The following is a 19,123-nucleotide window of genomic DNA, read 5'->3' as shown; positions in this document are numbered from 1 at the left end:
TTAGGTAGCCCTTCTCCAACTTGTAAGCATTACTAGCAGGATGAGTCAGGCAAATTAAAGTCTGATGGCCAAATTCCAGTGTTGGTCCTCTAATTATCAACTTAAATGACCAGTGCCTGCTCATTAATTCATTCAGAGAATCCTGAAATGGACCATAACTGTTGCTTAGCTTTTCGCTTATTCAATTCATGTCAGTAGTGCCTTCTCTCATATATCTACATTTTCTGTGTTAAGCATCATGTTGTAATGACTTGTTTCATGTCGGAGCATGCAATATTTTAGCTATGTAAGCACCATTGTAGTAGTGCCACTGGCTCCAATAATAAGCATTGTGAAAGCTGTGAATAGGTTCAACTCAGCCATTTTCTCTGTATGCATGAATTTTATCTGCCTGCACACATTGTGTTTGGGGTGGGTTGGATAAGTTTAAACTGATAGTAAATTATGAGTACATTTCTTAAAAACAAAAACATCAATAGCAAACATTCAAATTTATTAGCTCAATATGAAATTAGAAAAAGGTAAAGAAAGACCTTTATTGTAACATTAATAATAAAAAATGTGTTTGGTTTTCTCTTCATGCTAGAAACTGAAACATTTGGACAGATAAAACTATGCATCACAATTTAGGTTGATAAAACATACTCCACGTGCTTGGTACATTGGTTATAGATGCTGTATCCTTTTTATCTTTTAGTGACAAGGCAACGCAAGTTTATTTATAAAGTACTTTTCTGTAAAAAGACGATTCGAAGTGCTGAACATGAACGAAACAAACAGAGGAAATAAAGCATTACAGGCACAAATGACATTGCAGAGGCAAGCACATTGCATTGGAACAGTAGCAGCAGGTCAGATACAGTGTAAGAAAAGTTGGACTACAAACGTCTACATTAACATTTAAAGGCAACTCTAAACAAATAGGGATTTAACCTTGATTTAAAGGAACTCAGGGTTTGAGCACTTTTACAGTCCTCTGGGAGCTTGTTCCAGATAAGTGGAGCAAAACAACTAAATATTGCTTCTCCGTGTTTAGTTGTGGTTCTGTCATTGTAAGCCATTGTTACATAGGATTTATCTATCACTTACTAGATGGAATTTGGCATTATTACCTTCAATGGCTAAAATGAGTGTAAATCAGAATTAACCAGCAATAGAAAAAAAACTACTCCATTCAGTTCACATATTTTTACTATTCCAGAGGGTGTCATAAAAACGTAAACACACAGAAGATTTTGTGCGCATTCCTGATTTTCACAAAAAAAAAACTTTGTTTAGATCATGTTGGAAATAAAAGGTAAGCCATGCTTTTATTTTAATAATATCAGTATGTCAAATAAAAGGTTCTTACTAGTTTGGGAGTAATACATTGAGGTAACAGACGTTCAGCTAATGGGCAATAATGCGAACAATCCCAGGTTTCTGTTTAGTGCTGTGGCCAAATTGACTCAAAGCCATAACTCAGTTGAACAATGTATTCCTTCTGGACTTGGCTGTAGAGATTTTATGGAGTTCTTTACTCATAAAACTTACTAATTAGAAAGAACGCTCCTGTCTGCAGTGCTAGCACAGATAACCTGCCATTGTCAAAATCTTCAGCTCCTCTCTACAGTTTTATATCCCCCTTCATGTTGCTGAATTTATATAAATTATCAGTGCCTCTAAAGCTTTTCCTTGGTTGTTGTACCTCAGGCTAATTATTTTTAAGGATGTTTTTATGTTTATTAGTGTTGTTCTTGACGGCATTAGTGGTTCTGGCCAAATTTAGTTTTCATGAAGTGTTTTTATCCTAGACAATATTATCAGGAATAATCAAATTTTACGCTGATATTACCCAGTGAAAACAATTGAGACAATCAGCTACTGAAGTTGTAAGTTTGTCTTAAAGATGCAAAGTGAATGGGCTTGGATGAACAATTTTGTTTTCTTAAATTCAGATAAAACCAAAGTTATTGTTCTTGGTCCCAAAAATCCCTACCAAGTCATATAGTTAGCCTTGATTTCGTGCCATCCTATCGGTACTGTAAAAAACAAAAGAAATGCATGACCATGTTTTACAAATTAAGCCACTCATTGAAACAGCCTTTCCTCCATCGCCATGATAAAGAGCATGATAAAATGCTTTTAGTACCAGCAGATAAATTATCGCAATACAACTCAAGTCAGTGTAACGAAAGGTACACTCATGAAAAAAAACACTGTCTTGGTGCGGCAAACTAATATCCTGCCTGTCTTTAACTCTAAGACAAAAACCATTCTGTCTGCAATGGCTCACATTTAATAAGTAGTTGCTGTGTACACAACATCTGCATAATATTTCTAGTGATAATTCTATTTTTAGTGTCTCACTTTGTCGGGCACTTTGGATTATACTCAACCTTTAAAAGTGCAAGTTAAGACAATAGACATGGCCTGAACTGGTTCTGATAACAGCATTTTTAAATGACCATAATCGGGAGTCGCAGGCCAAACTGAACTCTCGATAGCTGTTAGTTTACTTTCTGTGATTATGCCGCCTGCCCTTCAAGCAATACTTGCAGTGTAGTTTTGCAGTTTTTAACTATAACATAATTTAATGTGCTTGGGATTAGACAATTGTATTATGATTTGTGACACGCCACAGGAAAAGCAGGAACTAGTCAGCAGGGCACAAACATAGATAACGGAGAAAAACCTTCAATGTCTGAGAAAATAGGGATTTTCATTTTAGTGAAAAATGTGGTAGTTGACGTTATGAAGAAACCCCTCAATGCTTTAAATTACTGTCTCAGAGGTTTTAAAACTTTGTGTTTAAATGCAGCCTGTTTTCAGATTAAATCCCAAACGAAGGGGAAACCCAGTCGTGCAGCCTTTTGTTATGCATGTCAGCCAATAAGCTGCGTACTTGAAGAAAACACATGGAAACTTAAAGAGCTACTTAGGGCTGTGTGTTTCTGTGACCCATGAAGATGGATCAAGCTGAACGCATAACCTAAGAACTGAACCACAACTGTTAAAGTGCATCATTGTGAGAGTGCTTGTTCACCAGGACGCTGATGCTGGACTCTTCAGATTCTGAAACTGGAGAGATGAAGCAGAAGAAATAGCGCCTGTATAGCTTTTGCGAACATTCCTAGCTTCCAGCTGACGTTAAGCGAAGATGAGGACAATGAAGAGAGCTTTGGACTCGCGGCAGAGGAGGTAGAACGTAAGATATCAGAAGCTGTCGCTAGCACATTTGAAGAAGATAGACACAGCGAAATGGGGAAGATATGCAACGTTGGCTGTAAATGCAGAAGGAGAAGAAAAGAGAATCATGCACTTGGGAAACTTTCTCCAGAGGTCATCATACAGATGGATTATTTAGCAGCAGAAAGAGAGCTGCAGGACATGAGAATCATCTGACATTGGGGGAGTTTGACAACTTTTTAAGTAAGCTATTATGATACATCTTATTTAAAACATAAGATGTATCATAATAGTATCATAATAATACATAACATACAAAATAAACATAGATTTCTCCTGCTTAAACCGTAGGCTTGATAGTATGAAAAATGCATTATATACAAAAGTGTTAACATACACACATTGATCACCAAACCCCAAACTGCTGCCTTTGAACTAGAAATGCATAATCCCTCCTATATTCATGGGACTTCTTTATATTGTAATGACAATGAGAAATCTTATCTTATCCGGTGCCCAAAAAACACTTTTTTTTAAAAAGTTAATTTGGAAAAAAAATAAATAAAAAAAACGAGCAATTAAAGAGCAACAATACCATTGCACCAAGATGTTTAATTCAGACCAAGTTAAAGTCACGATACAAATTGCAGACAAAAAAACATGCCGAGATAAAAGAGAAATTTAAACAGTAGAATTTTACCAATTTTATAAATCTCAAGTGTTTCCTTGTGTGTTGTTTGGTGTTGTAATGTTTTTGGATAGTTGAAAGAGGTTTGTCTGTTCAATGCACAGATGTAACACAAATATTGTAATACAGTGCTGTAAATTATCTTTACATCAAAAAATAGTGCTGAGTTTACATCACAATGCAGTTAGTTGACATGATATGCAAAGTTACTCAAATTAACACCCAGTTGGCTTCTCAGGTGATTCTAAAGAGACTTTGATGACTGTTTTCTCACTTAGATTCTTTGCAGTGTGCCAACACTCAAATGGTCATATCTTATTCAATAGTTTTTTTGTTTTCTACAGGTTTGACATCATTGGAAAGTGTTAAGGATTATGGGATCACAGAGGCTGTAGCTGCAGGAAGCGGTTAACAGGCAAACAGCAGACAACCCACGGATGTCAAGGACTTCACAGATGTGGCATGCATAAACATATGGACAGTTATCTCGGGGCTGATTGGACATGTGGATACACTTGAAGCCAGGTTCTTTTAGTACAACGGTGACACGTATCCCAAAGGCAACATGGGAAGAATTGACCAATCCTGGAGCAGATCTTTAACAAAATGAGCATGGGGAGCCTTGTTCCTGGTTTTGCTGTGGCCTGTCACATTTTCTGATAAAATCTGGGTTTTCTACTTAGAATTTAAGTCTATTTAAACATTTACTATAGCTATGTTTAGTAATCTGAAGTAATCCGAATAAAGAGCCGATCAGAATGAATACCCATCATGTAAACACGTTAATAGGAATATTGTGATGATATCACAATATTGTACACCACATATTATTGGAATGAAATTGTATTCCGAATGAGTTGGGCGGTTTATGCCGCCTGTTTATTGTCCACCTAAACACTGGTTTTCACTAGGAACGTACCCCTGCGTTTGTTTGCATACGATTATTCAGTAAACCTTTCTAATAATAAAAAATAAAAACTTCTTTTACACAGACAGAACAACTTCTTCTGTGTTTCTTAGGGTAAAAAACGTACATCATGATCAGATTAATTGATTTTTTTGCCCATATAAAGAAAATGTGATTATTTTTTCTTTTTCAATTCCAACATACTTCAGTCTGTTTAAGGAATTTTGCACAGGCAAACATAGCTTATGCCTTTCATTGTGAGAGAGCAGCATCAGTGGCTTTCTGTTTGTTTCATGCAACCTGTTTTTGAACTGCACTCATTTATACACATACAGGCTTTGTAGCAGACGGTGTTGGTTACTAAATTTAACAACTTCAAAGACCAAGCAGCAGAAAAGCCTCTTCTGTAAACTCTAACAAAATTAAATGGGAGCTGAATTGTAAAAAAAGTCATATCAAAACAAAGAGTAAACATGCTAAAGTTGGCTTACCAACATGCTCTGCATGTAAACAGCTAAAGCAAGACAGGAGTCTATTGCAAACTGTACGTCAAGTCAGAAACCTCTCTTGTGGTACTGTAAATGCACATGTACCATTTATTTTCAGTACAGGCCTTTCACTTGGCCACCTATGTCTACCAAACAAATACAGCTTTATTTCAAACCTGTGTATATCCAGAAGATTTCAAACCTGTGTATATCCAAAAGATTTTTGTGGAAATGAAATGTGTAAACTCTGATGCGTCCTGCAACTTTGAAAAGTGATGCCAAAACAAAGCAGACTCTGAGGAGACATACGAACATAATCACATCGAGACTGTTTACTTGCTAGTTGTGTTGTAATTTCACTTTACGGTGCATTTAAATGAAACTAATCCAAACGGATGTTTTAAACTCTCTAAAAAGAAGAGAATTTGATAATTTTTACATAGTCAAAAAAAGAATTTACACATGCTTTACAAAGAGAATCTGTCAAGATCTTTCTTCATATAGAAATAAATTTAGTGTGCTTCTAACAAGTAGCTGACTTTGCACGTAGTGACTGTTTGCACTTTTACTGACTTATTGTTGAAATGTAATTTGTCTCAATGTTTGTCAATGTGATTATTTGCTGATATTGTATATTGTCATTATGTCTTGTGTTGTTTAGTCTTCCTGCCTCAGGACTACAGATCAAAATGATCAACTATGCTATAATCTGGCTCATTTACAGTCTGCACAGAAGTATGTGACTTTTCATTAATATGTACTGCAACGAATATGAAAAAAAAAAAAACTTGCTCAAGCAGACTGTGGATATCTTCAAGAATCTAAACATCTTTACTTTTAATGTTCCTCTGGACCAAAACTGTCCACCAGAGCTATAACATTTATTTCAGATTTAGTTAGAAGGGGAAAAAGGAAAATGGCATTTTGCCAAACACAAAGCGGATGTAAATAAACCATCAATGAATGCCCAGTGCTTTGCATTAAACAAGATAATACATTTATAAATATATCCATATTTGAACAAGGATTGAAATGATATGACCCAAAAATGCGGTGACCTAACTATCCAGTAAACAGCATGTATTAATTTCCATACATCTCATCTTTTACTTAAGTTTGGATTATAACGACCAGTCATTCTCATCTAATGCAAAATCAGAGCAGCACATTAGTTAAGTTTTTTTTTTTCCTAACCAGAGGCACAAACTCTTTTTTTTCCCCAGTTTTTTGCACCTTGTGCCTGAAATGTATTAATTGTATCTGCTCTTCTGCATCTTCTTGGACCGTTTCCTTGACTTTTTGAAAAATATTATGCCCACTGCAGCCTCACTGGGAATGTCTCTCTACCAAGGCAACTGTGCACTGTGTTTTTGTGAAGAATAAGAAAGGCAGCAGTAGCGTGTGCAGAATTCCTTTACCATCTGTCCTTTAGTCGATGATGGTACAAAAAAATCCCAGCTGCTACCCTCAAAGGAAGATTGCATTCTGCTTGACCTTTATTTACGTCTTTGAAATTGTTTAACACAAAGCTCTGAGAGAAAACCTTTAGATATTTATTATGATCTAAAACCAAATTGGAACCATTATATTTTTGACAATTTAAAATGTTATATTTATGATAGTATAAAGTGGGAAAAATTATATATATATATATATATATATATATATATATATATATATATATATATATATATATATATATATATATATATATATATATATAGCTGGATTAAGAGTTATAAATCCTGAACAGAAGAAACATTATACATTTTTTTCCCATGGTGTACCCACCTCTGATGGCTACTTGGAGCATGTTAATGCAGCATGTCACAAAGCTCACATAATCTCAAACTGGTTGACTAAACCTGACAATGAGTTTACTGGTCTGCTTATTTTATTTGTATCTCAAGCTTATAAAGCACCCAGAGCTAAAGGTGCAACTGGGTAATGCTTTCATGGCAATATCTGCAAAGATTTCTGGAGGATGTCTGACATCTTGATATAAAAAATACCACAAAGAATTAAGTTAGGTAAGGTCCAATCTGTTACTTCCAAGTTGTCTTAAGTGGCCAGACAGTGTATTTGTCAGATTTTTGGTTAGCTAAAATATGTGAGTGGTAAAGTGTTAAATCACTGCACGTTTCCCCCATGCAGCTAGAAAGTACAATCATCTTAAATGGAAATGTTTCCGCTAAGGGACACGGCACATCAGGAGTGTTGCGGTGCAGCACGTCGATTGTTAAATGGATCCGATTTAAACGGATCAGATTACTAGAGTTCTATAACAGAAGCTCCTAAATAGAGCAGGTCCGAAAAAGAACCCCCGGGCTCCACGCTTAGGAGAGCGCACTACTAGATAGATGCTGCCATCATAGCGTCTGTCCATCCTTTTACCATCCGTGCATCTATAAGTCCATTTCCATCCCTCTGTTAGCCTTTCCTTCTTTTTGTCCCCTCCCTACCTCTGTGCCTCTCTTTCCTGCCTTCCTTAAGTTTGGAATTATCACTTAATAATAGTTAAAAAGACTGAGAGCCTGGAAATGTCTTGTCTTGAATTTCACACAAAAAATGTGTAAGAACCCTTTTTACAGTTCTCATTTTTTATTGTGTTCAGTCATCTCAAAAATATTAATACACTTTAGATCAACAGAGAGATAAATCCCATTTAGTTTTTTTGTTTATGCTCTCAGCTCTCTTAATACTGAGAGCTTCAGGCTGCATGGTGTACTTTGATTATTCCATTTAAAAAATGTATCCCACCAACTCCTTAACAGTCAACTGCCATTGGGTTATATCCTTTTATATTTACCTAAGTGGAAGATGGTATTGTACCATTTCCACACAAAATTTCTCTCATGTGTAACAGGTGAGCAATGTGCTGCTTAACATTCGCTCAGGCTACTGACACGTCCCCATGTGGCTCTTTGTTCAATACTAGACAGAACCAGGCAGCAGACAAACGTCTTACTGCCCATTCTTTAGAGAGCGAGACATCAGACCAAATTGGATTCACGGGCGGATAACATTTAGACAGAGAAATGGTTGCTTGTTACTCAGCGGTTAAAAAAAAAATTAAAGAAACTCTGTAAAAAAGAAGCTGATCAGAGATTCTTTAACCAAAGCTGTTTTGTGTCCCAGTAGTTGACATATTGAAATATGGAGAGAGAAAAAATGCACTGTACCTGAAAAGGATCAATATAAATGCTAACAAAGATACATGTGGGCCCAGTCAATAACATAACTGCATTGGCTATATCTCAAGAGATACACACAGATACAACTATTTATGCCCAGCAAGTTGGTATGAAATTCTCCATTGTTTAAAGTGGAATCAGATAAGTTGTTTTCAAACAGTGTGACAAAAAGATTGTTTTACCTAACAGCGTTGTCCATGCGTGACACAGTGAGGTAGGCAGCCAGGTTAGCTGTGTAGGACGAACACACGATGAGGGTGAAAAGCCACCAGCTGCCCATGACAATACGCAGAGCCACTGAGCCCAGGATGGAGTCACTGCCTGCAAGGGGCCGAGATGAAAACTGTTTAAAAGTGCACACAGGAACACATCCATTTTTACAGATGTTAAGCAGGGTTTTAAAACTTCACCTCCAGTTGCTTTTGCAGTGGTAAAATATATTGCCTCCATTCCCCATTAAGAATGAATATTCACTTATCAATGTGAAAACTGCTCAGTCTTCACAAGTGAAAAACAAACAGATCAAGTGTGTTATTGAATGAAAAATGAAACAAGTAATAAATCACTCCAAAACAATGATCTTCAACTAATTCAAAGATTGCTTTTCTATTGACTGTGAAAATTTCACACAGGCTGAAAGGCCTCCAATATCTAATTTGGAGTGAATGTCTGCACTGAACCAGGGCAGCAGATGCGAAACAGAGATGAGCAGGAACCTAAATAATGCCACAATTAAGGAGTTTTCTTCCTAGTCATCAGAGTCCTGAAGGGTGATTTGTTTCAGTTTTACTTAGTTTTTAAATCAAGGCAGGGAAACAGATTTTACAGCTATGGTGTCTGTGATTTCTACTGCAGTTTCTGCGATTTTGTCGCACTCTTGCATGGTATGATTGGTTTTCAAATGGTTTCAAATGTTCTTATTTATAACCACATTTCTGCAGCTGCAGGATTTCTAATTTTGATTTCTAACAGGGAAACACATAAATTGTTTATACACAAACTGATATGCTGCATTTATTTCTGGTTACTTGGATTATATCTTATACCTAATGGAAATACCAAATTAGTTTTTTATTTTTATTTTTGAGATATTAGATAAGACCAATCAAATAAGCTCTCTTTTAGAAATGTTGGCCTACTTTACTGTAGATGCACACCATCCTTCAAACTAAATTGTTATAAATAGGAATTAATACAACACTGTTTGTAAGTCATCTGAATTTCACATGCTGAATTGAATTACTAGTTAATTTCAGACGTACCTGACGGTGGATTTGACATACGGTTAGTGTATGTGTAAATACTATATTTTTGTGCTTTGCACTTACCTACCATAGTATGCTTACAGTCCATTTTTCAATTTAACACTCCATTTAGTGTAGAATTAGATTTTTATAACATTTGCATAATTTTTGATATTCCCTTTCCTTGTTTTGTCTGATTTCATGTCAAATAAAGAAGACTGGTGTGTCACAGTAATGTTGTAGCTTGTTCTCTGCAAAAGCATGAAAAATGGCTTAAGAGACGAATGAAGAAAAATGTCAGCATGAATTCTGATCCAGAAGAGGAAAGCCATAGAAATGTCATCTGAAAGTTGCAAGAATATGAAAAGTGATGAAAACATATTTCTCTGAGAGTGTCACAATCGGCACAGCTGCACCCTCAGGAAAGCTTGCATGGGGAAAAAAACACCCAAAAAACGAAAGGGCTTGTCAGATGGATCGCTCTACAGTATCAATCTTTTTTATTACACATGACTTTCAGTGTTTTTCCTCCTTTTTTTAAGGTTATTGAATGTGAATTGTCCATGTTCCGATTCAATCAGGTCTAACCATTCTCCACAGTGGTGCTCTCTTTCATCTGTGAACCACATTGATTAAACACTTTAATAATGAAACAAAAAAAGCGTTATATCCATTTGGTACCTGAGATGGTTCAGATTGTATCCTACCTCTGCCTGACCCCTTTACAGAACAAAAGAACACTCCTTGCTTGGGAGAACGGCTGTGAAACTCTGGGGGTGTCAGGGGTTGAACAGTCTATTTTACACACAAAAAAATAGCAAAGTGCTGGCACATCATTATGAAAATATTTGGATGCCAAGATTCAACCAACAATGGCATGCTAAGCATCGGCACTCAGATCCATATCAAAGTGTCTTACATCAGATCCATATCCCCTTCAAAAAAGAAGCACTTGAATCGAACAAAAAGTGGCAGCGCTGGACCACGAGCCAAAAATGAGGACGTGAAAAAGAAGGCAGATAAAAGGCATGAATTTGGCTTCTCTTGAAATATAGTGGGTGTTGGGTTAAAAAAGGTTCACAGGCAGTATGCCAGACTTTGATAGATGTAGTTTGGGCTTTAAAATCAGTCATTTGTTGCATAAGGACATACCTGGATCTGCACCAGACATAAAGATGGGGTGTCCTCCTTCAGAAAGGCACCTCTAAAAATGCTAAGGTGGGCATTGTGCCTGAAATTTACCATCTACTGAATCAGCATTAGTTGTATGGTGACATCCACATATGTCTTCCAGTTTATTGTAAGTTATTATACCTCAGCTGTTATGACAGCAGCCGCCAGGGACAATGTGTTTTTGTAAAGTCAAAGATCAGCTTCTCTGTGACAACATAACATAAAAAATGTTTTTTATTTATTCGTTGCAATAAAACGTGTCCCAGATGGATCAGGGGTATACAATGGAAGTAAAATGTGTCAGTTCTAATTCTTTATACTTTTGTTCTTAAATGGTAAATATTATTCTCCTTTTTTTTCATCTGCTTCATTTAGACTGTCACTTTTACATGCAGTGTAGAACAGTGAATCACTCAGGATGATCCGGATCTGGAACAAAGGGCAAATCCATTTAGACTCAGTCCATTTTTAGGTCAAACTGAACTGAGGCTTAACTGGCAGTTGTATAGGAAAGACTTGAACACTCAGCTCGAGGCCAACTGACAGCTTTCCCTGGACCCTTAAAGAACTAGTAGAAAAAAAAACCTATTCCTATTTACATTTTAAAGACTTGGTTGATACTATATTCTACTGCCTACTTTCTTCGATCATGTTCCCTGTTACTCTCCTCCTAATCCCCCCACCCCTGCCAATACATTTGTTGTAAAATTTGTATAAGTAATAATATCACTTACATGGGAAATATATATATATATTAAATAAAAATTGTTTGCTATAAATGTTTAAGGTCTTTATTTATTCAACAAATTATCATTAGGTAAAACCTTTAATAATTACAAATAATTTAAACAAAAATAATTATTGACTAATTTATTTATTTAGCAAGGTTCATTAATCTGACAAATTCATCTTAGATTTCATTAAAAATTTTACATGTATAAATATCAATTAAGGCATTTCTTAATTTATTGAATTTAACCTTTGGTCTTTCCATACCTACTACTGTCCTGTATGTTCTTATTCTAGGCTTCTGGCTGGGTGACATATTTAAATTTAAGCTGAAATTCTCCTGGGCAGAACCTTCTTAGCAGCCGAGGTTCTAGGGCAGTATCTTCTCTTCATTTAGTGCTGCTCACCACCAACCCACATCTTGTGTGCAGATGCAGCAGTGATAATAAACCTGAGAGTGAAATGTCAATCTACAGCATTGTATAAAAACAATGCAATCATTGTTTACCAGCCTCCAAATGTTACCTGTTGGACCTTTTCTAGTTCTAACTTCCTCTAGCAAAGATACATTACAGGTCCCCGACAGAAACTGCTGACTGCGTTAGTGCCTTTACAGCAGAAAACACAGAAATGGGAGGGGTCTGCCCATAGGTTACTGTGGATTACACAGTGCACCAGAGGAAAGCTGTACCTGTGGCTTAAGGTGTGTTCCGCAGGTCACAGTTGTGGTACCATTTCTTTATAATTGGCTTCTTGACCAAGAGTGGAGGGACATGAATATGGGGAAGGGATGGAGGGCAGGGTGTGGGGGACGTAGCATCTCAGGGTTTGTGGGGTGGTCGGTGGCCCGTTCAGTTCCTGTTAGCCCCCTCTCCGAATGGATGGGCCCGTGGGCTGGGATCACGGTGGGGGCTTAAGACTGGTTAGGTCGGGTGTTGGTGCCCCCCCCCCCCTCCCAGGGAGACCACCCCCTCAAGGGGTGCCAGCACCTTCACCTGGGAGTATAAGATGTGTGTGGTGAGTGCGAGTGTGTGTACTTTTTTTGTAGGAGTGTTTCGCATGTGGGGGCACTAGGGTGTGAATGTGACCATGTCATTCCTACATGGTAATATCTGTTGGGCTCTTTTTGCCATTAAGACAACAATTCTTAATGCCACATTGCCAGACAGGACAAAAAAACAATTAGCCCTGCTTAAACGTCCACTGCTCATCCGTGTTTCTTGGAACTGTCTGTGTGTGGGGTTATACCTTTACATTGGTTGGATATTAAATATCAGGCCTATATTTTTCTTCACCAAAAGCCTCTAAAAAATAAGTTCTTGCCTATGATTTCATAATTGGAATGCCCAATCCTGGGCCACCCCTCTAACATGGGCTAATGACAACTGAACTGGTTTTCCAGTTCAAAAAAGGGGCCTCTTAGAGTAAATGAAGGATACGGGAAGAATGTATGTTCGCTGACACATGATTAATGGAATGTACAACAAGAAGATGAGCTGAATTATCACTGAGTTGTACCAACACAGACAAGTAAAACCCTAACGCTAGCCCTGCATCTTGGCATACAATTCCCTGCACAAATATCTTTAGTAGAGTGTGATGAACATTCATGGAGAACTTTTTGTAGTTTTAGAAAAGAAGATTCAAGTTGGCTTATCAACTACAATTTCTGCTTAATAAAACACTGAATTCTGAAAAAAAATATAACCAAATAAAGGGGACCTAGGTTTACCCGTCTCATCATGTAGCAGCCTAATTATCACACTAGGTTGTGTATTCCTACTGTCTCTGGGTATCCATATAGGCTGGGATAAGATTCTAACAATATAATCTAATTAAAATAACCACCTTGTCACTGTGCTGCACAAGCATTGCTGTGAGTAAAACAAGGTGAAATGAGATTAGTAATTAGTCAGGTTATCTGCTCTGGAGGGGCAGCTTGCCGACTGTAATTTTAAAATGCCATGGGTTGTCATCTTTTAGTTTCTAAAGTAACCGTGTTAACAACTGGAAACATTTCTGTATAACTATGTAGATACAGTAATTCTTGTGCAAAATAAAAAGTGTAGGGGCCCTTTTCCAGCTTGCTGACCAGACATTTCCAGCAAACCAGATGTTTCCAGTTGGGAGAGGGATAAAACAATTTAACTTTATGGTCCAAACAGTGGCACAAAACTTACTGGTCTTTCTGGCACTTTCACTGACATCTCATCCAAAGGAGAAACAGTTTATCATTTTTGAAACTGATAACCATGACTACATGGTATGCAATTCAATTCAATTCAATTCAATTCAATTCAATTTTATTTATACAGCGCCAATTCATGAAACGTCATGTCGAGGCACTTTACAAAGTCAAATTCAATCATATTATACAATTCACATGAATTGTTTTAAGTTGTTCATTACAAGTTCTATTTATTTGCCTTATGCTTGTCTATAAAGAGAGGGATTTTATTTGTTAAAAAATCAAAAGTAATTAAGTTGATCAAGTTTAAGCAGAAGCTTTTCAAATAATTTGGAAAAAAACAACAACAACAGTCCCTTAGTGGAAAAAATGACAGCAGCTAGGGTCATTCACGAACAATTACAGGCATACATGTAAACAAAATTAATAAAAAAGCATTTAATCAGAAGTTGTCCTGAAACTCATGATCTCATTTCTATGGGTTTGTAAACCTACTAAATGATCTAATCTGATTCTTAAAGGAGCAATAAGCACAATTTCACCACTAGGTGAGCAGTTGAGCACTGTCTGTAGACCAGTGACGTGCGGTAGGGTTCATAGCTGGTAAGGCACTGACGTCAGAGTCAGATTTACAAATATATACACCCTACAGGGGAGACTCATTGCAAAGTGCTGAAGGAGACTGAGCCAAATCAAATCACCAAGAGACATGGAACCAAAAAATTGATTCTTTGATGAAAAAAAAATAAAAATAAATTATTTGTCATTTTATTGGTAACAGTTGATGAGTTATGATGGATTTCTGCATTTGTAACACATTCAAAAACTATAACCCGCATTACGCACATTTCATCACAAAAACAAAACAATAATTAGCGCTGTCTTACCTCTACCTATAAATAAAATCAATGCAGCGCTCTTTCTGCACAAAAATATCATAATTTTCCAGTAAAAGTTCTCTTTATCTTCTTCAGTTTTAAATTCTCTCAGTCTCAGTGGAGCTCACTTCCAGGGAGGAAAGCCTTCCTTGGTCAGTCCTGTTCCGGCTGTATGTTTAGAGTCTTTTTAGTGCTTTATTTGTTTAGCAAAACTCGCTAATAATACATCCATAACTTTCTGTGACCGAGCGGTGCCCCTTGAGCTTCCCCTGCCTAGTGACCAAGGAACTGCCGGCCTCACCTACAACCAGTTCTTTGCCGGTTATGATCGCCCAGCAGCACAAAAACATGTTACCTGCACACAGTATGATGACCAAAACACAATTCGTAATCCATCCATCCATCCATCCATCCATCCATCCATCCATCCATCCATCCATCCATCCATTTTCCAAACCGCTTAATCCCTCATGAAATCAGTTCATAACTGTTTGAACAATTGCATTTATGATCTAGAGACAGGAAGATGCATTCACAGAATGAAAGCCAGCGCAGTTAACATGGGATTGCGCAAAGCCTCACCGGCTTTGCTATGAAGCGGCACCAAGGATTTACATGGAAAATAGCGAAAAGTCTGCGATTTTAAATAGAATATGATAAAAAATGAGGAAATTAGATGAAAAAAATTACTTATTACAAATGACTGAGTGAATCACAATTTAGATTATGTTATCATTATATATTTTCTTTCTTTTCATGATGACAAGTGAGGCCTGGCCTCATTTGCCTCCCCTGACTGCACGTCACTGCTGTAGACCAAAAACAGGTGTGTGACAAGCCACGCCTCTCTCTACCGTCACTCAAACTGCAACCCGGCCTCCCCTTTCCACTCCCCTGCTCCACCATCGCCTCGTATGAGCATATTTGCAAAGGGTATATCTACAGCAAAAACAGCATCAGCTTTCGTAGGAACATGTCTAGTGAAGAAGAAAGTAACTAATGACTTCATAATGCTGTGAACAAGAGAAAGCTTCAATCCACTGGAGGTGTTCTCCGCCATTTTGCTCCTATGCTACACTGCTCTGCTGGTAGCATTTTGTAGGGAGCTAAGCCCCGAGGGACAGTTGTTGACATGGACATACATGCATGCTCGGCCAGCCCAGCTTTGCAAACAAGAGACTGGAAAACTGAAAAAGAGATGGTGTGTGACGTCATACCATAGTCCATCTACAAAGATACCTTTAGTCCTTTATAAAGCAATATTTTAGTTCTTTCTATTTAAAATAATGAAATTCCGCTTATTGCTCATTTAAATGAGTGGTTTATGAAAATGTTCCAGGACTAATAACTGTTATGTTTATTATGCGTTTTATTATATGACCAACCTTGCTGCACAAAAGCACCATAGACAATCCAGATGGCGCTCTGAAGTGAGGTAGAAGTGGAAGGTGGTGGATGGCCTGTGTTGCTGTGACATCTGACCGCCTGGATACGCCGGAGCAGGAAGATCATGATGCCCACCACGGGGATGGCTGCAGCAATGCACGCCCACACGGCCAGATCAAATGGCGCCAGCAGGGAAAAAATGTTGATCTTCTCCTCTGACTTGCGCATCAGGATTCCCACAGAGTAGTCCAGGTAGCGCTTGCTGAAGTCCACCACACTCTCACGCTCTGGTGTGATGGTGATGGCGGATACGGCCAGGTCAGCCCGCTGTAAACAAAGCAAATTTTGTTTTGTTCATTATAGAAAGCTCATGCATTTGACCATCGATAATAATCTGTTATTTACATTTAGACTGTTTCTGTTTCCGCAACAATTGAGGCTCGGGTTCCAATGTTGACCTTCTGCATATATGTGTCTCGTGTTATTTGTTCTTCTCGTGCAATGAGGTTTTTTTTTGTCGGATGCTTCACTCTTTATTTCTGAGAGCATAAATTGTCAAGCATCTGCCTTTTTCTTCTCCCTCCACTTCCACCATGTTGTTGTAATCTTCCTTCAACAGATCAAAGGGCAGCACCTTGTGGACACAGTAGTGTCCTTGGCAGCACGGCCTCAGTGAACCGTCCCCCCCCCCCCCTGAAATGTTTGTGGTGTTTATGTTATGGTGATGGTACTGAAACAGCAATTTCTCTCTGGGATTATTAAAGTATATCTGATTCTGAATTACTTGTTTATTCACTCGTATTTTTTTTTTGTGTAAAAAACTATTTTATATAAAATGCAGGGCACAAAATACACACAGATACACAGACAAAACCAAACATTTATGGTTATTTTAACCATCGAACTATGTAATGCAGATCAGTGTATCAATTTACATTTTCTTTTACTGACAATATTTGTCCTGTGACTGACTTAATGGCTCTCATTCCTAAACCACATTACGGCCTGACTTTGAGAAACACAATTTGAAGAGGAGTGTAGATATTGCTCACATTGACATGTGAAAAAAGACAAACCTTGCCAATGAGTTCTCCAATCACACCATTCCAGGACCCATTGGGGAGAGCTGAGCCATACTTCCCATCACCAACTTGATAAATATCGTACTTGAAGCCCAGGATCTTGGCGAGGGCATCCAGGACATCGATAGAAAAACCTTTATATCGTTTGGGTTGACCAAGAATGTTTTCTGCCACCATAACGAAAGGTTCCTCCTGTTTTAGAATAGAAAAAAAATCATAGATGTTTTACAAAACAACACTGACCTATGTAACAGACAGTTTCAAGCTATTATTAAGATGCGCCCGACTCTCCTAATGTTCGGATTGCCAGCTGAAACCAGGACATATTAAGTCATCATAAGATGCCTTCATGAAAAGCTCCTGTATGGTCTCCATTAAACTTCATCATAATAAAGTAGTTTCCTTAGCAACTGTTGATCCATAACAAACAGTGCCATGGCAACTGCAATGGTCCATCAAAGTGAAAATTGCCATTTTAAATTTATTGTCTCCTCATGGTTCCCCTGTATGAGTGGAAGTGTCATGGCAGTATTAAATAGGTGGAGTGAAAGGAGCTGAGCAGGATGGGGCGGGGTAGGGGAACACGGAAAGAGTAGAGTTGTTAAAGTGGGCAGGGGCAAATGACTTGATGAAGTGACACTGCCAGGAGACCGCTGAGCAGAACTTATGTGAATAAATATGGTGCAGGTAAATCATCTGTGAACAGAGGAAAAATGGAGAGGAGGAGACGTGATTGAGGTAAAGGACGAGGGCAGAGACTTTTTCATGGAAAAATGGGGTCTTACTCTTGGAGACACTGCTGTGCTTTAATGGTTTTCAAATGCATTATACTTCCAGGACAAAGTGAAGGTTTTCTGTTTGCAGCAGAGAAAAAAAAAAGAGCTGATGATTGATGTTCTCTCACACAATGATCCTAATATTTGAAATGGAACAGCATCAAAACACTTCAATGTACCTCCCTCTGAACTAATGATTACTTTCTAACTGAATGTTTAACATATGTGAGCTGCTGTGAGTTTTATTATTTAACTTTCTCTCAAAGTGAAATTGAAAACCACCACATACTGTGCTTGGTCTTGAAAAAGAAATGAAGATTTTTTTTTTCTTGGCCATTTTCTTAAATTCCTTTACATACTTCAGTATATAAAGTGCAAATCAATAAATTGGAATATTATCAACAAGTTAACTTGTTTGAAGTCGGTCAGTTAAAAAGTGAAACTAATTTCTTTTAAATACTCACACAGTGATATAATTTAAGTGTTTTCTTGTTATTTTAGCTTATTATGGCTTAGAGCTGATGAAAACCCACAATTCAGTTCCTGAAATAAGAATGTTACATAAGATAAAAAGTTTTTTTTTTCATACATGAATGTTATGTAATGCCTTAAGCAGTTGGAAGCTGGCAGAGTGTTGACTGAAAAGTTGTCCAACAGACAGTCACTGACGTCCCCCACAAGGCAAGCTACAAATGGCCATTGTTAACCAAGCTGTCAGTTTAGGGCTGTATCCAAGCATATCTATGGAAAGTTGAGAGGAAGGACAAAAAGTACCTGTAAAAGGCGCACTGGCAACAGGGATACCCACAGCCTAGACACAATTGTGAAACAAAGCCTATTCAAGGGTCGGGGGAAGATTAACGATCTACCACATACACCAAAGTATCCAGGATATGGACTGCAACTGTTGCACTTATGTTAAGGCACTCTTCACTGAGAGACGTCAGAAGCGTCTTACCCAGGTAAGCCATTATGATAAGTGCTGTCTGAATAGTACAGCCAGTAAAGAAGGAGATAGGAAAAGAACCCTGCATGAGATGACGTATAAGCTCAGCCTACCTCTCAGAAATTAATGAAAATGTCTGGAGAGAAGACAGGGCACACTTTGTGTTTCTTTTTCGTAAGGCTGTAGGTCTGTATTTGACTAGAATCATCCATGTATGTTTCCGCCGCGTAATGATGTCAGAGTTAAAGGCTGAAAAAATCGGCACAGCAATCCAAA

The 19,123-nt window shown here is 37.7% G+C and overlaps 1 protein-coding gene across 3 annotated transcripts in view; it reads right to left on the bottom strand.

Moving 5' to 3' along the window:
• The window catches only part of grid1a (glutamate receptor, ionotropic, delta 1a), a 347,515-nt gene that overhangs the window by 14,774 nt on the left and 313,618 nt on the right, over positions 1 to 19,123 (bottom strand). For all 3 annotated transcript variants that reach the window (XM_036126094.1, XM_036126093.1, XM_036126092.1), the window contains exons 10-12: positions 17,120 to 17,317; positions 16,043 to 16,370; positions 8,628 to 8,766 (exon numbers count right to left, since the gene is read on the bottom strand). In XM_036126094.1, the coding sequence (XP_035981987.1) occupies positions 8,628 to 8,766; positions 16,043 to 16,370; positions 17,120 to 17,317 (665 nt within the window). The remainder of the gene's footprint in view (positions 1 to 8,627; positions 8,767 to 16,042; positions 16,371 to 17,119; positions 17,318 to 19,123) is intronic.

This window comes from Fundulus heteroclitus, chromosome 22, assembly GCF_011125445.2.
Source record: "Fundulus heteroclitus isolate FHET01 chromosome 22, MU-UCD_Fhet_4.1, whole genome shotgun sequence".
NCBI lineage: Eukaryota > Metazoa > Chordata > Actinopteri > Cyprinodontiformes > Fundulidae > Fundulus > Fundulus heteroclitus.
This window is presented reverse-complemented; position numbering and strand designations above follow the sequence as displayed.